The sequence below is a fragment of the Podarcis pityusensis genome (assembly GCF_964106645.2).
Source record: "Podarcis pityusensis genome assembly, chromosome: 9".
NCBI classification, from domain to species: domain Eukaryota; kingdom Metazoa; phylum Chordata; class Lepidosauria; order Squamata; family Lacertidae; genus Podarcis; species Podarcis pityusensis.
The window spans coordinates 48,985,126-49,012,274 of record NC_138034.1 but is presented as its reverse complement, the minus strand read 5'-3'; the positions used below and the strand labels follow the sequence as shown (position 1 = coordinate 49,012,274).

The window sequence follows — 27,149 nt, the reverse complement described above, 5'->3', positions numbered from 1 at the left end:
AAAAGAGGTCACAGATTTCCATAACATTTGCATATACTAATTTATATGTATACATGAAAATTTAGAGGGAAGATATCAATAGAAATACATTACAATACATCATAGTGGGGAGACTGTAACCTAGTGAACTGTGTGCCTGCTCAGTCTGCCTTTTAGGTGATGTCAAGAGGCAACTTCAAGGCACAATTTCCTTCTTAAGTTTAAACCAGACTTGGACCACACAATACTTCAAATAGATGGCTACTTCAAACAGACAACTGTACAGTTGGATATATGCCACCTTGATTCCAAAATCTTTTTTGTCAACATTTGAGGCCAAACCTATTGGTCCTAATGGGTAAGGAAAGTCTAGTTTGAGGCCAAACCTATTGGTCATAATGGGTAAGGAAAGTCTAGTAAAGGTAAAGGGACCCCTGACCATTAGGTCCAGTCGTGACCGACTCTAGGGTTGTGGCGCTCATCTTGCTTTATTGGCCAAGGAAGCCAGCTTCCAGCTTTCGTGTAATGTGGCCAGCATGAATAAGCCGCTTCTGGTGAACCAGAGCAGCACACGGAAACGCCGTTTACCTTCCCGCTGGAGCAGTACCTATTTATCTACTTGCACTTTGACGTGCTTTCAAACTGCTAGGTTGGCAGGAGCAGGGACCGAGCAATGGGAGCTCACCCCGTCACAGGGATTCAAACCGCTGACCTTCTGATCGGCAAGTCCTAGGCTCTGTGGTTTAACCAACAGTGCCACCCGCGTCCCTTAAGGAAAGTCTAGATGATACATTTTACATGTACATATAAACATGAACCATAATTATGCACACAATTTTCAACCACATGCATGATGCAATTCATGCATAGGAGAACCAAGATTAGCCACTGCTTCCTCCAGAAAGATTAATGTGCATTTACAACAATGAATTTACAACCCAAAACTCCAAGTGAACAACCCATTGCAGTGCATCAGCTTGTCAAAAAAAATGCTTAAAATTTACCTCTTGCCTCTGTTTTTCCAATGATATAATCTGTTGTTCCAGTACACCTACTGGCATCTTCTTTGTCAATGTATCCTATGAAAAGAAAAGAAAGCATATGTATATTAGGTACTGTTTCAGTGTATATTAGGAGCCCCTGAAAAATGTGACTTAAGCAAACTATGTAAGTTTCCAGAGTGCACAGCAATAATAGATATATAATATTAGATACTTTTTATATCTTACATTAACAAAGAACAACCTTTAAAAAAAGAAAGAAAAAAGACTTTTTGATTTCATTGTCAATAGTTAGTTATTATTTTTAAACTTATTGTGCATCTTTTCATAGCAGGAAGATGAAAAAGTTCTACATACATGACAAAGAAGCAGAGAAATTGGGGTGCCTTTAAGACAGTACCCTAGGTAACCTCTAGGTTCGAGTACTGCAACAATTACAGCCCGATACAAGATACAGTATTAGTGGTCCTAGCACAAAATGAAAAGTCCAATTGCCACAGACACATATGTCCAGCCGGTGCACTCCTTTACCTCTGACAGGCTGCTTGAAGTTCTCTTCTCATCCTCCATGCCCACCTGCCTCTGTCGGGTGTTGTGTTCACTAAAGGCCTTTAAAACAGATGAAGGAAAACAAGTCACATACGTTGTGTGGGAGAATTCATTCAAGACAAGAAGAAGGCCACTAAGACTTCACAAAAGCATCACAGAAAACGCATCCATGTCTTTCTCTCTGTGTGTGGAATACAGCAAGTGATGGAACTTGTATTTGAATCCTTCACAAACTAGGGGGCTTCCCAAAATGTCTCAAGTTATGTAGCCTATGATTCAGGTGAAAAGATAGCTGGCTGTTTCTTGTGGTATGTAAACTGCAGCTTCCTTGTTGTCACCCAGCTGTTCTCTGGGAGGGGAAGCTGTACAGACAAGAAAAGGGGAGTAAACTGACTAGGTCACACACCCCTCCCTCCTGCCACTGATAAGCATTTCCTCTTGGATCTCCCCCCCCCCCCCAAGTGTCCTTGCACGTTCAGAGAACTTTTCAGATTGGATGTTAAGACATACTGTATATTTGCCCATGACAGTGAAATAAGTGAGTCATGGTTTATGTAAAATATGAGCAATGCTTCCGAAAACAATTGGGAAGGAAATGTCCAACATAACGAACAATATGTACCATGTAGCACAAAACATATACAAACTGGGTGTGCAATTCCCGCCCCCCCCCCCCAGTTAAGCACACATAAACATATTCTGCCTCTTCAAATATTTGCTGGCTAGTAACAAAGTAATAAAGTAGTGAGTTCACAAGGGAATAAATCAAGGTGTGTGTTCCTATTAAGACTGAATATCACAGAACTGTGATTTTCTAATTACACTAGTAGCAAGTGGTTGGCAATAATTTCAAGTCACATATAATTGTTAAAGTAATTAGAAAGTTCTGGGTTTTAGTAAAGTTGGCCTTTTACATTCCTGCTGTTGTTGTTTTTGCAGGCGTAGAGGGTGGGAATCAGAGGATTCAAATGAAGTATAAAGCCTTAAATCTACAGGGGTGAGGTAGGAAAATCGTGATTGGTAGGTTCAAGGTGTGATGTCAGAGTTGGGAAAAGAGATAAGGATCAGGCCCACTGGCCAAAATTGTTTCCTACCAGACACAAACAACTGAAGGTATTTTCAACAAGTTTTTCCACCAGGGTGAAAAGGTCTTTGTCCTAGGTGTTCATTTTCTTTTTCTTTTTTTAAACTGCCTTTAGTTTTCTTTCTATTTATATACTTTCAATATAGCTGTTTTTATGGTATATCTGTAAATCACCTGGGACACAGGTAAAAGGTCATTCATAAATAAATTATGAATGGAGGGCAAAAATGATGTATCAAAAATGAATGGAGCTTGAAAATATATGAGTTTGGTATTGAATATTGATAATTTTTTTAAAGGTCCGATGTTCTCAATTCATTTCACTTATTATCATGCATTATTTTTAAGCACCAACATATAATATATTAAAATTTAAACCATGCTTTGAGAAATACCACACCTTTATGGGCAACCTGGCCACTCATTTGGTTACTGTATTGATGAAATAATAGACTTTTCTGCAGCTGAATCCCACACATCTGCGTGACAACTTATGATTAAACAGTGATTTTACTTTAGAAACTAATGTTTAAGTCAAAACTTCCTATAAACAAGTAAGTGCAGTTCAAATCAGAGCAACATTAAACTTTTAAATATTCAAGAACGATTTTCCCCCTGTTTTGGTTGGCCCACATTCAGTCCTATACATTTGGGCTATTACTCAGTACATACACCCATCACTTTTAGTATCCTTGTCTGGCTCAGTTTACCTCAGTTACATCACAGTCAAATTCTACATTTTCAAATCATTGTATGTTCCTTCTTCATGGCAGCCTTGGATATGACCTAAAACCTACATGGCACCTAAGTCAGGCTGTTTACACACTATACCTTTAAAGCACATTTGAATCACTTTCTTTCCCTCACAGAATTCTGGGTACTGTAGTTTATAAAGGGTTACTGTGAATTATAACTCTGTGGGGGGTAAACAACAGTGCCCGGTATTTTTTGGGCAAAAGAATGTGCACATTAAAGGTACAGTGTATGCACAACCTAACCCTCACCAGTGTGTCTGCTATGTCCTCACACACTCCATCCTTAAGGTAAAGGTAAAGGGACCCCTGACCATGAGGTCCAGTCGTGACTGACTCTGGGGTTGCGGCACTCATCTCACTTTATTGGCCAAGGGAGCCGGCATACAGCTTCTGGGTCATGTGGCCAGCATGACTAAGCTGCTTCTGGCGAACCAGAGAAGTGTACGGAAACGCCGTTTACCTTCCTGCCAGAGTGGTACCTATTTATCTACTTGCACTGTGACGTGCTTTCGAACTGCTAGGTTGGCAGGAGCAGGGACCGAGCAACGGGAGCTCACCCCATCATGGGGATTCGAACCGCTGACCTTCTGATCGGCAAGTCCTAGGCTCTGTGGTTTAACCGACAGCGCCACCCACTTCCCTTTAGACTATGTTTAAATGCAGACTCCATGTCTTCACCACCCACCAACATATTTCCTCCTCTTCCTCTCCCAGCTGCCATCCTTCCTCCTTTTTACCATATAGTTTGATAAAGGGCTCTGGAGAATTTGAAAGTTTACACATTGTTTTGTGACATTTTGGTTCGCCTAATGAAGTGTTGCCCTGATATAGATTTTGAATTGAAAGTCAGTTTTGGTTTCTCCCTGCTGTTACCTAGGTAGGTTTAACAGACAGGAAACTGGAAAGGTAGAATACAGATAAAGAAAGCTGTGGTAATACTTTTACTTCTATGGTATAACATGAACAGAAACCTCCTTCGTGGGCGTGTTATATTGCGAAGTATATATATAGTTCTTCACACATTTAAAATTGCACATTGCCGAAGGTGGGTGGGTTGTCAAAAGTGTGAATTGAGTAACAAGCATTGTGGACTGTACATGAATTCATTCATCCACTCAAAACTTTTATACGCAACGCTTCAACACAAAGTTTGCCCAGGAAAAGTATGTGCTGGATTTTAGGTCCTTTCTTATCATCTCTGCATAAGTAGGTATCTGAGGAATCCCCATCAAATCTACATTTATCTCCCTCTAAGCCAAAATAATGAAACAAAGCTGTGAAACATGGCCCATTCACCCTTGCCTTCCATGTTAGTTAGCATAACTAAAAGAATTACAAAACAGATGTGATTTAGTCAGTATGTGCAATGTAAGATTGCAAAGTATGTCAAGAATGAGAGGTAGATGAAAGAAAGGAAAAAGCATGCTCATGCTGTCCAGACAATGCAGGACAGGAAAGTCCACCTTAGGAAAGAGAGCAGGAAGACTGGACATATAAGGTAAAAATATGTAAACGTTTGCAATGAAGTGCAGTGACGCCCTTTACTCAGAAAGGAGGAGTGGCATGGAATGCGCTGGAACAGCAAAAGCATATCAAATTAAAATGCAAACTAATGCTCAAAGTGCTTCTTCAACTTTACAGTATTTGGATAAACTGTCAGAAGTGGTTTCGTCATGCTGACCACATGACCCAGAAAGCTGTCTGTGGACAAGCGCCGGCTCGCTCGGCCTGAAGCGAGATGAGCACCATACCCCATAGTTGCCTTTGACTGGACTTAACCATCCAGGGGTCATTTACCTTTATCTTTTATCTTAGTATTTATTTAATACTTTTCGTGAATTTTCAAAGTATTTCCACATCTATTATCTCTTTAATGTTTACCATGACCCTATAATGTAGGTCTAACATTATTTCCTTCATCTTAATTTGCAGACGCAGGATATCTCAGAATATTTGCCATTGTTTTCCTGCAGCAGCAGCATTTACAGTATTGGAGTGACTAAAAATGTATTATTTAACCTACCCTAGCATTTTGTAGAAAGTTGCACAGAAAATAAAAGATATGAGAAAGGTGCCCCTGTGGTCTGCTCAGCTCTGGACTGAACTGGTGTTGCACAGAGTACCCAGGTACAGAAGAACTATGGTCTAATTCATCCAGGTCTGGTCCACCCAGTTCCCCCAACCAGGTCTCAGTTATACAGACCAGCATGCATGGAGCAACATGCCCTTATTATGTACCAACCTAGAATTCAGTAACAACACCACCAGGCCACTGGGCACAATGGATGAACCTCCAGTGATACCAGGGGTGGGAAGAAAATTAAAAATGCATTATATTAGGGGAAACTGCCTTGCAAAAAAATGTGCATATTGGGCAACGTAAAACAAAAATTTCACACAAAAATGCTGAGAAATTTTCATGAGATTTGTTCTGAAAGAAATTTGCAAACAGGAAATGTGGAAAACTGAACTTAAGACTGGAAAAATTAAAAATAGAGAGAAACAAAATTGACAGATTCACCCATCCCTAGTTGCAGCGATATCCTTCCTTAAAAAAAAAAATCTGAAGAATTTTTTTTTTTATTTGAGCCAGAACATTTTCCACTCTGTTAAGAAACATATGTAACAACTATATCCACTGCTGCACATCATCCAAATAACCTTTTTACATTTTATTTTTGGCTCTTTCTATGAGTACACAAGGATGTGGAATGGCAACTCAAGCAGTGCTCAATATAGTTGAAAACCTTCATAAATTTTCTTCTGGCAGTTTTCATATCATTGACCTAGGAGGACATTTCCACCCTTTCTGACCAAATTCATATGAAACACAACCAACCACATCAAAGTATTCAGAGAACTCATTTTACAATTTATGTTCCCTTTTAAGATTCCTTCCTAAAGTACAGACACTATGTTCCAAGCAAAACCCATGATCGTCAGACACTTTTCATATGGGCGCCCAAGTTCTTCTCTGTCTTCTTTCATCTCTACAAGCTGGGCTCTGCCTTTCATTATCATTTTTGCATTGCATCCCTTCCATTTCCAGGATTTCTCAAGTCTTTCTCTTCCTTGGGCTGTATTCCTTTCTGATGAAGAATCTGCATTTTTATAGCTGACTTTTGCATACCCTTGTTCTAAGGCAGTACTGAACTGAAACATGTTGATCATTTGAAGCAAAGTGAGAGGGTGATTCCCCTCCCCCCAAGCTTGGAAGATAGATGGCCATCTAGTGGCTCACAAATGACATTTAAGTTTCCCAAAGGAAACCCAACAAGCTTAAAACAGCACACTACCATGTCCCCTGTATCGCTGTTACCCGCTCAGCTTCAAATTCAGTGACCAGCTTCTAAGGCTCTTTCTGAACATGGTTTCAACAGTTATGTTGGTGTTAACTTTACCCATCATATTTCTAGGCATCTTAAGATGCTGGTGCATGGTGCCAAAAAGGTGCATTTGTGGAACTGTTTAGAATCAAACCAGTAATTCATCCTAGCCAGCGTCGCCTCTCAACTGTCAGTATTTTGTGGGAGGGATGCAATCACCTACCCAAAAATGTGTGTGCAATTCAAGTGGATGAAGGTTGACCAGTGCAACGTATCTGCTGTTTTAAAAATTGCATTTTTTTTGTAGTTAGTGAGAGGGGAAATGCATTTAAAAGAGTAGGATAAATGAGTGACTGATGGGAAGACATATAACATATGCACAAGTGAGTCAGGATGAAGGTTCAGTAAAGGGTGGGCATTGCATAATCCCCATGTACGATGTGTGCAAGCAAATCAAGATGAATCAAGGTCATCTGGAGGAGCCCCAGGATTCCAGAATATTCTCATTGAAAGCTGGTCTGTCCATATCTTCTACTGGACTAAGAGGATACAAGAAACTCTTGGAAAAGGAATTGTTTTTGGCCTGCTTTGGATGCAACCATATCCTTATGGATGTGGGGAGGTGTATCAGCCTGTACAGCCAGTGTGGTGTAGTGGTTAAGAGCGGTGGACTCGTAATCTGGTGAATCGGGTTCGCGTCCCCGCTCCTCACATGCAGCTGCTGGGTGACCTTGGGCCAGTCACACTTCTCTGAAGTCTCTCAGCCCCACTCACCTCACAGAGTGTTTGTTGTGGGGGAAGAAGGGAAAGGAGAATGATAGCCGCTTTGAGACTCCTTGGGGTAGTGATAAAGCGGGATATCAAATCCAAACTCTTCTACATTGTTATCTTTTAAAGTTTCAAGATTTATCATCTAATGTTTCTAAGGTTCCATGCACACAGACAAATAAGATACCTGAAAAGCCTTAACAGCATATGTCAGGAATCAAACATCATATGAGAACAAATGTTCTTTTCTATTAGAGGAGCTTTCCAATAGAGTTTGCTTGTGTATGTCTTGGAGGGAAACAAAGCTGACAGCATTTATCTTGTTCTCATAAGGATTGATAGCTGAATCTTCTCTTCAAGTTATACAGTGGGCTTAACTTAAGGATAATTAAGATCACTGCACCCCAAGAAAGGACTAGGATATCGCAACACACTGTAATGAAAAACCATTACAGATGCAATTACTGGTGCATGAAGCAGATGTTCACAGTCTCATTAGCTTCTCACAGCAGATCACAGTCATGTGGTACCTTTTAAGCCTAGTTTTATTTTCCCTGTGAAGATCTCCTGGTTTGTATAAAAAAGGGGGAAGGAAGCAGAGGGAATTTGTTTACACATAAGTCCTGAAAACAGCTTGGAAAGAGCCTTTGGGTTACAAGATGTCAGTTTATGGGATGTCATCTGAATTCTCTGCTTCAGAAATTGTAAACATTATAGAAAGGCATGCAGACCCACTGTGCTCCCAAATGGGTTTGCGAAAAAGGGCCTCAGAAGAAAATCAAGAAGACTCAGATAAACACTCCAGGATCCCACCCTCAAAAATATGCAGCGAATTGTGTGATTCACCTGCCTTCTGAGGGAAATTGAAGGCAGCCAGGTATTTTTGTTCCGGCAGAAGGCAGTACAGGTTTTGTTTTGTTTTGTTTTGTTCTCCCACCCCCCAAAAATACAACATGTTGTTAACTTCTTTTGAAGTAGATAGGTAGTGTGTTGCTATATGAAATCTGATCTAAGTGAACTTCAAGCACACAGGGCATAGCACATAACTTTTGCAATCTATTAAACACTTTCCCCCATATATATTTTTACTGGATTATATTCTCTCCTCCCCACCTGTTTTGCATTTCAGTTTATACAAGTTATAAATAAACTGGCCTCTGTTTAACTTCACATTTCTTCACTCTAATCTCTCCTGCTTTTTTAATATCTGAGGACTGAATGTGCAATTTTCAGTTATTTCTGAGTTTAAAGCAGATATTCAGCATATAACTGGCCCAATTTATATATCCTAGATTAATATGCAATCTGGATCACAGCTATCCTTCATTTGTCATACTTCCCGAATACTGTGTCACAAAAAACCCATTTTTAAACATGTGCACTGTATTTAAAAGAAATACATATTTTAGGTTTAGATGGATGCAAAAATTCATAATAAAGGCTAAAATATGTATTTTAGGTTAAAACATTTTGGATTAGGCCATTGGCCTGATCCAGCAAGTCTTCTTATGTTCTTATGTAAAAGCTTGTCTCCTTGTTTACTTTATGTTTTTGCCTTAAATATAAACATTGTTTCTCTTTAGAGTGAAGTACATTAAAATTTGCCTTTAATTAAAAAAGAACACTTAAAATAAACAGAAGATAGTAACAACAACCACTTTGTACCACCAGAGAAGCGACCCAGCTGCATCAATAGCAGTCAGGGGTAAATAGACACAGAAGGGAATCAAGGAACAATTATTCATTTCTTTATCTAAATATTTATGTCCCACACTTCAACCCCCAAGGTGGGTCATGACATCAATTCATAGAAATGAAGCAAGGAAGCAAACAAACAAACAAACAAAAAGAGCTGAATCTCTCCTCTCCAAGCCATGTATTAAAGCCAAAGAAATGGGGGTGAGGGTGAGGAAATAAACTAAACCAAAGCTGTGGCAGTACAAAAAGGGATGAGCATTTATCTAATCCATTTTTATCCCAAACTTCAGGACACTTTGCCCTTCACAACAACCCTATAAGGTTGAGCTGAGAGATAAAGTCCGGCTTAGGTTTGTTCACTTAGCGAGCTTCATGGTTGAGTGGAGATTTGAACCCAGGGCTCCCTGATCCTAGGGCTCTCTCAAATGACCTCTTTATTAAGCTTTCATCCTGATTTGCTTCCACTAAGTTTGAGTGGAATACGAATGAATGCTCTCTGGGCAAAATGGCTGCTGTTTCCCTTCTCTTATACAATTCCATTTGAAAAGAGTTACCTGAGAACCGCTGAGAAGAGACATGAGAAATGTAACATTGTGAAATGTTCAAATAACCTAAGTCAAGTATGTAACAGCATTTTAGTAACTGTGTTGCATTGAAGATCTTTAGTGGAAAGTGCCATGTTTTTTAAAAAAATTACTTTCTACGTACTAGCAACATGTTGCTTCTTATTCAAAATATCATACATGCTCCATGTATTGGTTTTTCAAGTTTCTGGAACCACTGGGCTCTTTTTCTTCTGGGTGAGAGCTAGGAATACATGAGCATGTGGTGTTATTTATGTGTCTAAGACAGAGATGGGGAACCCAGGAACCTTCAGATGTTGCTGGATTACATCTCCCATAACCCTGTATCATTGACCAAGCTGGCTGGGGCTGATGAAAATCGGGGTACAACATCTGGAGGGCCACAATCTCCCCACCCCTGATTCATGCAATGCCTAGGACTTGCCGATCAGAAGGTTGATGGTTCGAATCCCCGTGACGGGGTGAGCTCCCGTTGCTCGGTCCCAGCTACTGCCCACCTAGCAGTTCTCCGGCGGGAAGGTAAACGGCGTTTCCGTGTGCTGCTCTGGTTCGCCAGAAGTGGCTTAGTCCTGCTGGCCACATGACCCGGAAGCTGTCTGCGGACAAACGCCGGCTCCCTCGGCCTATAGAGTGAGATGAGCGCACAACCCCAGAGGCGGTCACGGCTGGACCTAAGGGTCAGGGGTACCTTTACCTTTACCTTTGCAGTGATGAGACCAAAAACTGCATCACCTATTCAGCCAGAGTGCCAAGATGAATAACCTTTATTCCAAGAAGAACTCCAAGTCACACATGAGACCTACCTTCCTGTCTGCCACAGGAGGGAGAGAAATTGTGCAGGTGTTGCATACCTCAGAAACAGAGAACAGAACAAGATGGCCCAGCATTGCCACCATTCCTAAAAATATGAAATACCAGTGGGATAACAATCTTGCCATCAGTGACACTGCTTTGTTAATTTCGAATCTCTGGCTTTTGATCATAGGCAAATGAGTAGCATAAAACTGGTGTATCACTGCCCCATGTGAAAGCACTGATGTGGTGATGATGGTTTAAAGTCCTGAAAAGTAATGACATTTCATACAAGTGTTTCCCCTAAAATCAGGAAGCAACTACAGAGGGGAGATATAATGAAGTGTTTGTTCCCATCATATAAGCAATAAAGGAAGTTGTATACAACGGCACAGTACAAGTCGTGATGATTAAAAGCAGCTTGTCAAGAATGACAAAGTGGAAAGAAAGTTGCTTACGTTCGGGGGATGTGAGCTGCTCTCCAGCTTCTTGCAGGATTCCCAAGCACCACTCTTCCCTATCAGAATCCTTATTTCATCATCAAGCTCTGTGCTGTCGCATCTAGTTAAGGAAGAGGAAAAAACGCTTTATCTTCTAAAACTGACAAATATGCATCAGGTATAGAAATGCTACTCTTTACTAATAATCCACGATATTTTCAATCATCAGTGCTATTTGCTAAATCTTATTTTTGGATTTTCATCAAGCTCCAAAAAGCTAATCTGCTAGGTAAAAGAAGAGCAACTCTGAAAAGCTCATCTGTTAATTAAAAGATGACCTTTTCTAGGAGAAATATGTAAATTAGGGTGTATAAAAAGAGAACAAGGGGAAGGAAAGACTAAAAGCTCCTTCCTGCCCTTATGACTAAGGCCATAGCCAAAGATATGCAATATCATGAATACTTCTGTTTTTAAAATGCATATAAACTATTAGTAAACTGAATTAAAATGTTAAAATGTTTATTAAAATATTCACTAAAAGGGAATAAACATATATAAGTATTGTAAGTTTTCTGATTGGGTGCATTTTTCTGTTAAAATTTTGGCAAATATACACATAGGTATATATAAACACACTTGGATAAGAACTGCTTTCCAGCTTCTGTAAGCGCAGACTGATTTGCTATAAAATAGTTTTGAAAGAGATGGCTACGGAAGCAGCTGGTGTTGCTGACTCTTGAAATTATTAACAAAATATCTGGAACCTGGGACACAATCCATGACAGGACCAGCAATGGAGCAAGGAGTAAAACCAAAGTTTCAATCAGTTTTATGAGATGGAAGTCTAGGGGCAGAAACCAGCCCCAAAGTTGTCTGCTCACCTATGTTTGAGAGAAAAGAAACCAGGCATTTAAAATCTTCCCCACCTTAATTGGAAACCCTAGGAAGAACTGAAGTACAGTGAGGAGATTTGTGGAGGCTGTTGGTGTGAAGTTGCTTCTTCTAAATGAGTGCTACTAAATTATCCCCCAAACAATTAATGTGCTAATTATTTTCAGGGGATATCACTGAAGTTTTTATCAAACTAGTTCAGAGTACAAATTTACCCAGCTCATACGAGTAAATATTAAGAGGGCAGTGTGTTTTAAGCCTGTATTATTAAGTGAAATATTAGATTGTGCTCCACTGACAATTATTTCAGTGGTATGACCAGTAAAACTACATTCTGGCATGTAACAAGTACCAGAGTCTAAAAAGCTCAATGTGGCTACAGAGGAAAAGCAAGGCAATCTGTAGAATGTAGCTACAGGAGGAAAAGGGGGAAACCAATCCAATCCCTTTCCATCACCTGGGGCTGATTCATACCTGAAAGGTTGAGGAAGGTGACAAAATAAAATTCAGATTAGAGAAAAAGATTTTAACCTGGGTTTCTGTAGCCAACGCTCTCTGCAATGTATTGCAATTCACTGGCAGTGCACTGTGAATACCTCTCTGTCATGAAAGTTACAGCTCAGTCACACACAGAGAGATATGGCACTCATCTACCGTTTTAACTTAACTTGACTTGACTAATAAAATTGCATGCCTGGGAACACTTCAAAAATAAATTGCAAGATAAACTTCAGAAACATGTGTTTTAAGATCCCGGAGGTTATATGTTTTGTGACTCACTTTTTTATTCATTAATTAGGATTTTTACATGACTCTCAACATGAGCCAGGAGTACAGTCATCATCGCTACTCTCTCATCCATGTCCATCAGGAGCATGTGGTTCAACTTCGCACAACTTGTCAGCATGCCTAATGCACAAAATGTAATTCTCCTGCACAGTATCGTGTACTGTGCTGCATTAAGTAGGCCTGATGGCATTTGGAAGCAGTCAGAGGTTAAATCATGAAAGCAGTCACTCAGCTGAGACAGGACTGAACTGAACATTGTTTACATAATGAGTGAGCACAATTTGTAGACTGGCACCTTAATCCTATATGGATTTTTTAAAATAAGCAATCCCTGATTATTTCCAATCTGTAGGTAGAATGGGGACACAGGAGCTTATGCAATGAAATGGCTAGGGCTGCTGGCAGGGAAGTTTCTGATTCCTCAGATCTTGCTTCAGTAATTCTGGTGTTGTGGTTAGGGTGTTGGACTAGGGCCACGGCCAGGCCAAACCGGGTTCAAATCCCCACTCAGCCATGAAGCTTGGGAGGTGAAATTGAGCCTCTCAGATGAGCTTCCATTATGTAGTTGTTTTGAGGATAAAATGGAGGGTGAGGAATCATGCTGCCTTGAGCTCCAACGAGGAAAGGCAGGATGTAAATGTAGTAAATAAATAATTTTGTAGCCATAGCCAAGCTGCTTCTAGCCTCAGTTCCTGATCTGCAGTGTGGGTACTGTTATGTACTGAAGTTCTCACCCTGGGCCAGCAGGGGGATACTGTAGATAGTTATGCAAATGAAGGATCGAAAGTGACGTTCAGTGATTGGATAGTTTTTATGCAAATGAAGGATCGAAAGTGACGTTCAGTGATTGGATAGTTTTAGAAAGTTGCTACAGTAACTGTTGTAATGGAGCTCTATATAAGCAGGCTGATTGAGCCCTTCAGTTCAGTTCTGTTCTGGCCTTTGAATAAACAAGAGCTGTTTGAAGAATCAGTGTGTCGTCTGATATGTTCGTCCACAACTTAACAGGTACAATAATACTGACCTACGCGCTGTGGGTTAAACCACAGAGCCTAGGACTTGCCGATCAGAAGGTCGGTGGTTCGAATCCCCGCGACAGGGTGAGCTCCTGTTGCTCGGTCCCTGCTCCTGCCAACCTAGCAGTTCAAAAGCACATCAAAGTGCAAGTAGATAAATAGGTACTGCTCCAGCGGGAAGGTAAACAGCGTTTCCGTGCGCTGCTCTGGTTCGCCAGAAGCGACTTTGTTATGCTGGCCACATGACCTGGAAGCTGTATGCCGGCTCCCTCGGCCAATAAAGCAAGATGAGCGCTTCAACCCCAGAGTCGGTCACAACTGGACCTAATGGTCAGGGGTCCCTTTACCTTTACCTTTACCTTTATATTACAGGAGTGTTGTATTATTTCTGATATAATATAAATGAGGTGAAATTATTTTCACCCAGTTTGGTGTGTCCTATTTCATTTCATTTCATTTAGAATAGACAGAGTGAAATAGATGTAATAGTTCATGCCAACAGAAATTGAGTCAATATCTTTAAAAACAAGGGTGGTATGAGCATGGTCAGAGAAACCTTGAAGTCTGAAGTTTTAACAACATTAAGGGGATCCCCACCCCCCAGAGATAGCCCAATGAAAACAGAATGTTCAGGAGCCATTGAGTATCAATTGGGAAACAACCATTGTGGAGTGTTGTGGCATGTGTATGTGTTTGAAGTGCTCGGTTTGGGGTGGGGCGGAATGCCTGACTGGAATCCTAAACAGGAGTACCTACTATTCTTAGGAGGGAAGAGTATACAGTAGTACCTTGGGTTAAGAACTTAATTCGTTCCAGAGGTCCGTTCTTAAGCTGAAACTGTTCTTAACCTGAGGTACCACTTTAGCTAATGGGGTCTCCTGCTGCTGCCGCACCACCGGAGCCTGATTTCTGTTCTCATCCTGAAGCAAAGTTCTTAACCTGAGGTACTATTTTTGGTTACAGATAGGTAGCCGTGTTGGTCTGCCATAGTCAAAACAAAAAAATTCCTTCCAGTAGCACCTTAAAGACCAACTAAGTTAGTTCTTGGTATGAGCTTTCGTGTGTATGAGAAGTGTGCTTGCACACGAAAGCTCATACCAAGAACTAACTTAGTTGGTCTTTAAGGTGCTACTGGAAGGAATTTTTTTGTTTTGTACTATTTTTGGGTTAGCAGAGTCTGTAACCTGAAGCGTATGTAACCTGAAGCGTATGTAACCCGAGGTACCACTGTACATAACAATATTTTGTTGCAGGCTCCACTTGTTTATTCTAGTTTTTTCTAGGTTCAGTACCCTACCTTAAAAGGACAGGCCTAGCCTAAGACAAAATGCATGTAATTTGGCAAAACAAAGCAAAATAAACAACAGGCCAGGGCCTCAAAACTCCATGCCCACCTATCTTTTAACAGGAGCAAGCAACTTCACTACGAATATGTGGACGTTCCCAGATAAAAACAATGAGTAACAAAGAGGAGAGATTTGGGGTAGGGCACATAAATTGCACCAACAAAGACTGAAGAAAGGACAAGTTATGAGATTGCCATAACGCTGAAGTCTAGAGGACTGGGCATATGCCATAGAGGAAGGCCAGCATTTTAAAGGGCCACTCCTTGAGAGGGGATGTGCAGCTAAGAACTTTTTCAACCAATCTGAAAGAATGATTAAAAAGGCTCGATAAAGGAGATTGGAGTCCAGTTTGCAAGTAGGAGTGACACTTCATTTACTTTCCTGATTACTTAATTTAACAGGTGCAATCCAGGAAATTCCCACTCTGCCTTGTAAACGTTTGAATTACGTAACACCTTCTCAACCAGGAAATATTCCTTTCCTTCTCCAGGTAACATTTTAAGGACTTCTGCCTTAGCAAATATACATGTAAATCATTTCCTTTAACAGACAGTCCTGAACTTTTTGAATCGTGTCAGAACCAGCAGCAAAACAATGTGTGGGGCACAATGGCTTGAACACAGTTTTCTAACATGGGACAAAAATAGGAGAAAATCCTACTATGCTGGCTGCAGCTGTTGTCCAAACCTCTGGCGGGTAAAAGATTTGTGATGGGTGATCTAAAGAGATGCCTGACAGACCAATAGAACCACTACTGCCTATGCTGCCTATGTGCTGCTCTCCCAGAGACCTCTTTTTTTACATAGAGAAAACCAGTGACCTAGACATGCAACACATTTTTAATTACAATTTACAATAGTTTAAAGCTGCTTTTCTGGGCAAATGTCCATCCAAAGTAACTTAAATCATAAAGATAAGAAGAATACAATTAAAAAAAAAAAAACCTTATAACTAGTACTCTGCAACTCTCCCATTAAAAAAAAATTACAAAAGAACATAATTCTGACCATCACCCACCTAAGAAATATCAGTCCTGGAAGGTCAGTTGAGGGGGGGAAGTTATCTAAAAAGCTTTTGTAAAAAAGCTTTCTAAGAAAACTACAGTTGCTTGCACCATTCCATGTTTCGGTAAACCAGTTAAGATCAATTCAGATAACACTTTTTTCTGCAGGGAAGGTACTTCCTTGTAGGAAGCAACACGAAGCCTACATACAGATAGCCACAGCTGACTACCAGGCATATGGATTTTATACAGTTAGCTATGCAGAAACATTTTCTGGGCAAGTAACAGAACGTGTGTGAAGCTGTTCTTAGTCTCTAAGTTTTCTTTAGTGAAATGTACAGTGGTTCCTCGGGTTACAGACACCTCGGGTTACAGACTCCGCTAACCCTGAAGTAGTACCTCGGGTTAAGAACTTTACCTCAGGATGAGAACAGAAATTGCATGGTGGTGGTGGGGCAGCAGTGGGAGGCCCCATTAGCTAAAGTGGTACCTCAGGTTAAGAACAGTTTCAGGTTAAGAACGGACCTGTGGAACAAATTAAGTTCGTAACCAGAGGTACCACTGTATATGTAAAAACAATACTGCAGTACTTATTTTTAAAGTCTAGAGGGCACTCACAATTTAGTCAGGAAAGCACTTTACCTAAACAACCGAACTATTATTTAAAGACATTCTAAGGTGAATTCAAAAACAAAAGTATTTGCCTCTCAATTGCTGTGAGCAGATTTCTGCTTCATTATGTTTGTGACTAGATAACCAAACTCTATATTCATCAAAAAATTCAAAGATGGTTTCTGTCTGGGGATATGAGAACATACCATATTCTTTTATAAAGGCAGGGGCCTGACTTTCAGTGCAACTGAAAATATTTCTTAAAAGCCTTTGGACAATTGTGCACTATTTGAGTTGCAACTTTTTTCTAGCTGGGCTCCTCTGCTTGTAACTGCTGCATGACGAGTCAAAATTTTATAGGTGAAGCTTCTCTCAAATGCAGTTATTACAGTAAGCTTCACCTCTTACTTTGTGCTTGTTATGCAACCGTTAGTTTCAAACACTGGAATTACAGGGGTGGGTGGAACAAAACTACATAGCATTTTCTATTTTGGAAAAATCAGCCATGAAAGAGAGGAACTTTGGAAGTGATTGTCACCCCAAAACCAAACAAGTTTGTTTTTTTCTAACATCCCAATCTTATGCATGCTTATCTGCATGTTCATATGTTTCCAAATGGGATCAGTAGTCCTCATGCATACAGGTTTTTGGAAAATCCATATAGCACCACTGACATCAGAATACCAGCCTGCATTTTTCACTTATTTAATCTGAATTTTTAAATTCAATCTCCACCTTCTCTGGGCAGGTCTGGGACATACTCCCTGCCTGAAACCCTGAAGAATCATAGAATCAAGGAGTTGGAAGGTAACCTGAGGATCATGTAGTCCAACCCCCTGCAATGTAGGAGCCACTGCCAATCAATGTAGTCGGTCAATGCTGGTGTCAGACTATTCTGTGCCCCGGGCAAGGCTAACTACTTACAGACACACACACACACACACACACACACACACACACCTCAAAAAATTCTAATGTATGAATTACTTCCCAAAAAAATGATACCGCTTTTTCAAAATATACAATAAAAGTAAAATATTATCTTTACGATATAACAAAAAACTAATATGTATTAAAATGGGCTCCTCAAAGGTCAGTACTGCACTCCTCTGAGGTCTGCATCACAAGTGGCTGCCTTAAATGGCCTAATCATAGCACCAGCCCTGTAATAATAATAATAATAATAATAATAATAATAATAATTTATTTGTACCCCACCCATCTGGCTGGGTTTCCCCAGCCACTCTGGGCGGCTTCCAACAAAGATTAAATATACATTAAAATGTCACACATTAAAAACTTCCCGGAACAGGGCTGCCTTCAGATGTCTTCTAAATGTCAGGTAGTTGTTTATCTCATTGACATCTGGTGGGAGGGTGTTCCACAGGGTGGGCTCCACTACCGAGAAGGCCCTCTGCCTGGTTCCCTGTAGCTTTGCTTCTTGCAGTGAGAGAACCGCCAGAAGGCCCTCGGTGCTGGACCTCAGTGTCCGGGTCGAACGATGGGGTGGAGAAACTCCTTCAGGTATACTGGGCCGAGGCCATTTAGGGCTTTAAAGGTCAACACCAACACTTTGAATTGTGCTCGGAAACATACTGGGCACCAATGTAGATCTTTCAAGACTGGTGTTATGTAGTCTCGGCGGCCGCCCCCAGTCACCAGCCTAGCTGCCGCATTCTGGATTAGTTGTAGTTTCTGGGTCACCTTCAAAGGCAGCCCCAAGGAGAGTGCATTGCAGTAGTCCAAGTGGGAGATAACTAGAGCATGCACCACTCTGGCAAGACAGTCCACGGGCAGGTAGGGTCTCAGCCTGCATACCAGATGGAGCTGGTAGACAGCTGCCCTGGGCACAGATAATACAGAGCTAGATGGACCAACAGACATGTTGCTATGTGCCCATGTCCTGAAGAAATGTGAAAAGTTAAGGAAAAATTAAAATATTGCAACTGACCCATTTGCAAGGTCTCAACATTTACAGTACTGAGTGGACATCTTGGAGCACTCTACGTCCCTGTGACTGTGTCACAAGTGCAGGGGAAAGCCTGCCTGCCTGCCTGCCACATGGTGCTTTTTGGCAGATGTAGAGGAAGTGCCATGACACCCTGTGTAGGTTAGAGCTAGTAAAGGTGCAATCCAGTGCAAACGTAGACAGATGAATGTCCCACTGAGATCAATGGACTTACTTGGACACGTATTTGCAAATATATTAGAAATCTCTTCAGTGACTCGTCTGCAAGTGAATTTGAGGTTGTTCTGGCAATGGCACAGAAGACAAGTGACCAGGTTCTTACATCCGGGAGGTCACGAGTCTTAGCTCTCAGCTGCTTTTGGCCAGCACAACAAGCAATAAAACAATGCAGGCCACTGCTACTGCTGCCAGGTGCATACATTGCCTGCTTTATCAACAAGAAAGGTAACAGGAAAAGTTCTTGCCAGGAGTGATACAGATTTTTATTCACTGAAAATATTATAAATCTGAATTAAAAAGTTTGTCCATTTTATAAAACATGCACATCACAGTGTGTACACAGTTCCACTCTAGGAAGGTGATTTCCCACAGTGGCTGCTTATTAAAGTTGCAACCTCCATCTGAGTAATACTGTTACAACCTGACATTATCGCTTCAGGCAAAGGCAGGCATCTGGGTAAAGCCCTACCTCCACCTGAGTGTGTGCTTGCCTGCAGGAGAAACGTGTGAACTGGAATCTAAACCTCAGATCTGCACTGAGATAAGAAGAGTTGACAGCAACATTGCAAGAGAAGTGGCAAGAGTATCCAGGGGTGTATAACTGAAGTTACATTTCAAACTGCTACACCTCAAAGGTGCAGCTGTGTGAATGAACCAAAGAAACAATGACATTTTCCTGCAGATTAATGGCAAAATAGAATCTTTATCTTTAGCTATTCATACAACCTAAGGTCATCTGTGAAGATTGCTGAGTGCAGAAAATCTTGCAAGTGCTCTGGTTAAAGCCAATAGACTTCCACCCACCTTTAGTCCCAAACTGAAAAAAAATGGACAGTTTTATTTTTGTTTTACAATATGAGTCATCTCTCTCTCTCTCTCTCTCTCTCTCTCTCTCTCTCTCTCTCGTCCCCCACCCTTGTTTTCTCTCTGGCTTTCTCCTCCTCCCAAAAACAAATAGGAACAAGCTGAGTATAGTGCTGCTGCTACTAACATAGCCCACCTTAATTTGGAGAACACAACCTAATTGTAATTGTAATCATAACCATAACCTACCCATGATTTAAAGTGCAATGGACTAAGTTATCTTTATAGATTTCTCCCCACCACTTAATTTTGATAACATCCTTAAGGTAGAGAACAATTGCTAAATGTATTTGGACTGTGCCCCCTGCCAGGACTTAACTGGTGACATGACTCATCTGGGGTTAGCTTCAATATCAATTTTCAAAGCAAGGTGTTAAATCTGGAACATATTAAGTAAGAATATAGGGAGGGGTGTAATATCATCATCATCATCATCATCATCATCATCATCATCACTCTGGGCAGCTTCCAATAAATTATAAAACCACAGTAACAATTGAGTTACTTTACCATTGGGTAAATATGCAGATGTCCTACATGCCTAGGATAAGGGTAAAGGGTTTCCACATGAGAGAATGAGCCCTGGCCTTCTAGAATCTGACCACTGTTCTCAATACCCGCTGTTCTGCCCTGGTTCCTGGGAAGACAAAATGGAGGTAGACTGTATATACTATCTTACACACTCTGGAGAAAAGCTGGGATATAAATGGAGCTTGGTTGCACAGAGACAGCTCTGTTCAAATAGGAAATGGGAAAAACTTGTTCTGTGCCATCCTTGTGATCAGCTCACTCATGAAGTACCACAAGGTTTAATGATGAACAAGGGCTTCTAAAGAGGGCATACAGCCTTACCCACCCTAACTGTGTCTCATCTTGAGAGGAAATTAATTCCAGAGGCAAGGGGCCTGACACATGCTTTTGTCACCGTGGGTGGGTATTTCAGGCAAAGGATTCTTGAAGCTGTTATTACAGTGGTGGCGGTGGCGGTGGGACATAGAACAAAACAGATTTGTGGTTGCCTGCCTTGAAGAATTGTAAGCCATTCTAGTCCAACCCCTTGTTTGAGACAGGAAATCCAAAACTAGAGCTTCCTCAACAGATGGCTATTCAGCCTGCTTGAAGCCATCCAGTAGCAGGAAGCTCACCCGCCACCTCCCTAGGTGATTGCTTCCAATGTTGGACTGCTCTTTCCATCAAAAAGTTGCTCCTAGTGTTCAACCAACATCAACCCTCCTGTAATGTAAGCCCTTTAGGGCTATGTCCTACTATACCTTTAAAGCGCATTCTAAGCACATTCTCTCCCTCTAAGAATTCTGGACACCGTAGCTTGTTAAGGGTTGCTAGGAATTGTAACTCTGTGAGACATAAATTACAGTACCAATCATTATTGCAGGGAAGGAATGTGCTTTAAATGTGTACACAGCCTAGGTCTACTCCTGTCTACTAGAGCAGCAGAGAACAGTTGTGTCTGTGTTACTGATTTTCTTAGAACTGACCAAATATTGTTGATAGTCCTGTGATGTGTCTCCATGGAAGCTAAAATGACCCAAGAAGCTAGGTGATGGTCAGAGAAGATGGCTGATCCAGATCTCCTGCTTCAAATCCAGCCAGGGAGAGGGGACAAGGTGCTTCTACGGCTGTGAACACTCCATACATTTAAAACCCACCCCTCCACACACACACACAAAGAATCCTGGGAACTGTAGTTTATTAAGGGTGCTGTGAATTGTAGCTCTGTGAGGGGTGAAGTACAGTTACCACAGTTCTTAAACATGGGATGTGCTTTAAATTATTGTGTGTACTCAGCCTGTCTGGAAGGAAACAGACTGCAGTTTGAGAGAGGCAGATAAAGGCAAAGAGCTGTATTTTGGAATCTGTAAGCTAACAGCATTTTTGGGTGCTAGGTGTTTTAGTAGCCTTAGGCTGGATGTCAAAGCTTCTAGGGTGTGGTCCTCCACCTAGACTCAACCAAACAAGTGGAAATACTGCAAATGTCCGTAAGCTTCCAGTGGCCTCCTTGGAAAGGAAACCAAATGCTGTACCCCTAGAACTTCTCACTGCTTGGAGAAGTAGGGTGACAATTAAGAATGTGATCTGCACAACAAAGAGAAAATAAGTGCAGGTTTCATTCAGTCCTGTTTCAACCCTATAAACGCCTCCATGCTTCTGTTCCCCTTATGAAAAAAGGAGTGACGCTTTTAAAGAACAGTTAATCGTCAGCAGCTGTTTAGCTGTGAAATGACACATTTGGAATAGAACAGTGCTGTTAATATGGACTGAACCAGTTGCTTCCTAATAGCTTCGGCTTAATTTTCAAGAGCCATATGACTAACAACAAAAGAAAACATGCTCTTCATGGAAATATATGGTTTCCATAGCCTAAGTTCTGTTGTCTATGCCCTGGTAACCTCTAGGTTAGATTACTGCAATGTGTTATACGTGGGGCTGCTGATGGTTCAGAAAATTCAACTGGTACAGAATTCAGTGGCCTACTTCCTTGCCAGTTTGAGCATACAGCACCAATCCTGGCACAGCTGTACTAGCTGCCAGTTAGTTTCCAGGCCCAATTCAAAGTTCTGGTTTTGCCCTATAAAGCTTTAAACAGCTCAGGACCACAATACCTCAAGGACCGCCTCTCTCCATATGAACCCACCTGGATCCTGCAATCATCATTTGAAGCCTTTCTTTGTGTGCCTTCATCACAAAAGGTCTGGAGGGTGGCAACACAAGAACAAGCCTTTTCTGTGGTTGCTCCCTGTTTGTGGAATGCTCTCTGCAGGGAAGCTTTCTTGGTGCCTTCATTACATATCTTTAGGCACCGGGCAAAAACATGCCTCCTCTCCCAGGCCTTTAGCTAATCAAACAACCTATGGCCTTTTTAACTGTGGGGAAGGGGCTATTGTTTTTGTTTGTTACTATGTTGTTTTTTGTGGTTTTTATAATCTAAACTGCCCTGTAAGCCCCAGATGAAAGGTGGTATAGGAAGAAGAAGAAGAAGAAGAAGAAGAAGAAGAAGAAGAAGAAGAAGAAGAAGAGATGACAGTAGGAGCCAAAGAGCTTTTTCCCTCCGCTGTGGCCTGGGGCAGTGGCAAATAACCAAGGTGTATTGAATTCTGAGACACTGAGAGCTGCATTTTTCCATCCAAAAGAAATAGCCTTCATTTGTGCACATTTGCTCAGTGCATGCCTACTGTTGCTATAGCTGCTGTGGCTCCTGCCGTCTAAAGGAACTATGCATAGAAGAGCAAGAAAAGGACTACATTGGACTACTTTGAGGCTGGGAGATCATATGAGATGACAGGCTATATTACACAGGATTAATATAGGTGGTGGCTAGTGTCCTGTGTGCACTGCTTTCCCAAAACAGCAGTGAAGTGCAATGAATGCAGAGTTAATGGGAATGTGTATGCAGTCTAAGCCTTGACCTTTATCTGAAGTTTCTACAGGAGTGGTGATAGACAGTTCACTCCACAATAGGGGGATTCCTGCATAGTGGTCTGCAAGGACTCTTCCTTCTTGATCTCTCTTGTTTTTATCAGTTTTAGAAGCTATTTTTAATCTTCTCTAGCTGACCTTTGCTGGAATATGTTGAGTTTATTCTGAAATACCTTTTTTAACATTTTTCTAGATTTTTAAAAAATAAATAAATGGATATTAATACATGTTCTTGGAGTGAGTTTATATTTCCATCACAACTTAAGGCAATGCAACGTAGAACAGTTTTCTTCTTCCTCATGATACTTTAGAGGCAGGGCACATGTTCACAATACCACCTGACATTTGTTATTTCCAACAGGGATGATAATTTCACAATAACATGAATGTTGCCTCTCTTTTTTTATTTTTTTTATTGTATGTTTTGAAAATTAATAATGTGGTGGTTGGTGCCTTGACTGCTGTATTAGCAGAAAGGTATGGTAAATCATTCTAATAAAATAATAAACATAAATAAACAAAAAAATTTGCCTGGTTTATGATCTGTTTTACAGAATTATGACTATTATGACTAAAATAATCATAATTCACAGTGAATAAGCCAGTCAGAAACAACTGTGCCCAACCAAAATAATTACCTCTTGCTCTCATCTTAAGCTACAAAACGAATTATGAATGTTTCCTGAAAGTCTTCTTGAGAGGTGCTAACTGATGGGGGCCTAATTTTGCCATGCCAATGAGGTGTTACATATTCAGGAGTGTGGAAAAATTGAATCACTAATGCAGATATCTAAGCAAGCAAATTTTTGACTAAACTGCAGGAGGCAGTGGAAGACAGGAGTGCCTGGCGTGCTCTGGTCCATGGGGTCACGAAGAGTCGGACATGACTAAACGTCTAAACAACGGCAACAAACAAGCAAATTAGAGCTGCTTCAGATCTCCATATATGATGAAAGCAGTCAGGGAAGAGAATCTGTTCACAGATAATGGAAAACTAAGATGGAGGGGAAACCCAAAAAGTGATCTAAGAAGTGCTTTTGTGCTAGTGATTTGAAGCTGCTGTCATCCAATGAGGAGCCCCCTGCTATGAAGTCACCTTGACAATTGGTTCAAATCTCACATACCCATGCATCTCAAATATATAATCTGATGAACATCACTTAGGCTGTAATCCTGCACAAAGCTATTTTGGAATAAAATCCCACTGAGTTCAGTGGAGGCTAACACCAAGAAAACTTGCCCAGGATCAGGCTACATGTCACTTCAAATGTGAATAGACAGGATTAAGCACATTGGCACACGTGCTTTGTGCACTGCAGTCTCGGAAGCTGATAAATCAGGAACTGGTGTCTTTCAATCACACGCTTACATTAGTTTTGTTTCTCTTTTAATTCACTGATAGATTGTGCAGAATCCATCCACTTCTTGGCACCTGTTGCAGTTAATCTAGTTTCACTAACATCTGATAGTTCAGGCATTAGAATATTTGCCAGCTTGAGCCATAATAGAATGATTACTATTTTTTTATTAAAAAAAATAAAAATTGAGCAGTTTCAGTTTATTTGAGGTATCACAAGTCTTCACCAAAAAGCGAAATAAAATGTGTAGATCTGTTAATACCTTTCTGAATCCGATGGATGACGGGTATGCATATCAAGAAACCTCCAAGAGCCTTCCTGGTCACTCTAATAATTAAAAAAAGGGGGAGAGGGTTTATTTAATTACTTACTTACTTACTTACTTACTTACTTTCTATACTGCCTTTCATCTGAGAATCACATGGTGGTTTACAATATAAAACACACACAAAACCCTAACATAGTACAGTGGTACCTCAGGTTAAGTACTTAATTCATTCTGGAGGTCCGTTCTTAACCTGAAACAGTTCTTAACCTGAAGCACCACTTTAGCTAATGGGGTACTCCTGCTGTAGCAGCACCACCGGAGCACGATTTCTGTTCTCATCCTGAAGCAAAGTTCTTAACCCGAGGTACTATTTCTGGGTTAGTGGAGTCTATAACCTGAAGCATATGTAACCTGAAGCATATGTAACCCGAGGTACCACTGTAATAAACAGAAACACTACCCCCCTAAACACAGTTTAAAAGTTCATATATTGTTTAATTAGCCCAAGGTCTGGTGCCTAACTATATATAATGCTGGCACCAAGCGAGCCTCTCCAGGGAGTGCATTCCACAAATGGGGAGCCACCACAGAAAAGGCTTGTGTTGCCACCCTTCGGACTTCTCACCGGGGGGGGGGGACAGATGAAGAAGGGCCCCCAATGATGATTGCAGGATCTGTGTTGGTTCAGACAGGGAGAGGCAGTCCTTGAGTTATTGCAGTCCTGAGCCATTTAAGCCTTTATAGGTCAAAACCAGCACTTTGAATTGGGTCCAGAAACTAATCGGCAGCCAGTGCAGCCAGTCCATGATTTGTGTTATACACTCAAACTGTCTTGCCCTGGTGAGCAACCTGAGATTAGTGCTAATGTTAGAAAGACATAGGTACAGGTAGATAGACATGTTGGTCTGCCATAGTCAAAACAAAATAAAAAAATTCCTTCCAGTAGCACCTTGAGACCAACTAAGTTTGTTATTGGTATCTGAAGAAGTGTGCATGCACACGAAAGCTCATACCAATAACAAACTTACCGTAGTTGGTCTCTAAGGTGCTACTGGAAGAATTTTCTTTATTTTGTTAGAAAGACATGGGTTTTTTCCCAAGGCTTTTTGCAGGACTTTAAAAGTCAAAGAAGAAGACAAAAAGGCAATCCTGCTACTGCCACAATAACAAGAGAATGATAAACAACTAGATCACAAGATTGTTAGTAAGATGTACGTATACTTTTCAAGCCAGAATAACTCTTGTATACAGGGTTCTGCTTTTAAAGTCTTCATGTGCATGTCTAAAGGACATCTCATCTGGTCTTGTTATCCTGCTGGCACATTTGATGTGAACACCGTCTCGTCCCCAGTCAGGAATATTGCCTTGAAAGTTTAGTGCAAAATCACATTAAATTGCACCACTTCTCAATCAAAACAGTGATGAAAGGAACTGGGATTAAAAATGTGTGATGAGGGGATAATACAGGTGTAATCTTTTTCTACCTTGTTGCGACATGATTTTGTACTGCACTGAGGGAGAGAACCCTTTGCTCCTCCATCCCCATCCATTCCTGGGGATTCAAATAGGGGCAGCCACCTTGGGATCTGTGCCATGCTCCCTGGCCAGCCCGGCTGCTCCCACCCACATGATGAGACCCTCCACTGCCTTTCTTCCTAGATCAAGCCATGGAGAGATGAAGCAGAAGGCCTTGGTAGAACTGCCTCAGCTAAAGCAGTGCACAAAATGTAAAGAAGAAAGAGAACAGAGGCCAGAATTACTAAAGTTTTGCAAGCTCCCCAAAATAACACAACAGAAAGTAAGTTTCTGTCACTACCATAGCCATGAAAAGGATGAGGGATAGTAGAGGTGGCAGTGGGTGGGGGAGAGAGATGAATGCATGGGGAGGTACACAGTGTGATTTGCCTTGGACCCCACTCTGGAATGGCCCTGATATCACTGTATATTTGCACACCTTGCTATTTTTATGATTTGAAAACCACTTTGTTTTATTTTTATTTTGCAACATTTACATACTGCTTGGTTGAAAGTGTATAATAATAATAATAATAATAATAATAATAATAATAATAATATGATTGATAAAAGACAGTTAAAAATGAGATATTGAAAAAGCATTCAAAAGACAGTGAAAATAAACAGTATGCAAAAATAGAGATTATAATACACGTCAGCATTCTACATGTCTGGATAGTGTTGCCTACACACACAAAATGTTTTATGCAGGCATGAAAAGAATACGGTGAAAGAACGTGGTTGATGCCAATAGGCAGGGAATTCCGGAGTTTGGTGCTGCCACACTAAATGTGGCATTTTATTACAAAGGCACAAGAAGTATTATGTGGCAGCTCCCTGTCAGTTCCACAGATCCAAGTGGTCAAGTGGGACATATGCAGGTTAAGG

The 27,149-nt window shown here is 40.9% G+C and overlaps 2 protein-coding genes across 2 annotated transcripts in view; both read right to left on the bottom strand.

Moving 5' to 3' along the window:
• The window catches only part of TNIP3 (TNFAIP3 interacting protein 3), a 69,102-nt gene extending 44,302 nt beyond the window's left edge, over nt 1-24,800 (bottom strand). The window contains exons 1-4 of the mRNA XM_081022028.1: nt 24,741-24,800; nt 10,995-11,097; nt 1,512-1,589; nt 984-1,058 (exon numbers count right to left, since the gene is read on the bottom strand). Of these exons, the coding sequence (XP_080878154.1) occupies nt 984-1,058; nt 1,512-1,589; nt 10,995-11,097; nt 24,741-24,772 (288 nt within the window). The 5' untranslated portion in view covers nt 24,773-24,800. The remainder of the gene's footprint in view (nt 1-983; nt 1,059-1,511; nt 1,590-10,994; nt 11,098-24,740) is intronic.
• Nucleotides 1-27,149, bottom strand: part of SMIM43 (small integral membrane protein 43) — a 243,752-nt gene that overhangs the window by 57,376 nt on the left and 159,227 nt on the right. The window lies entirely within an intron of this gene.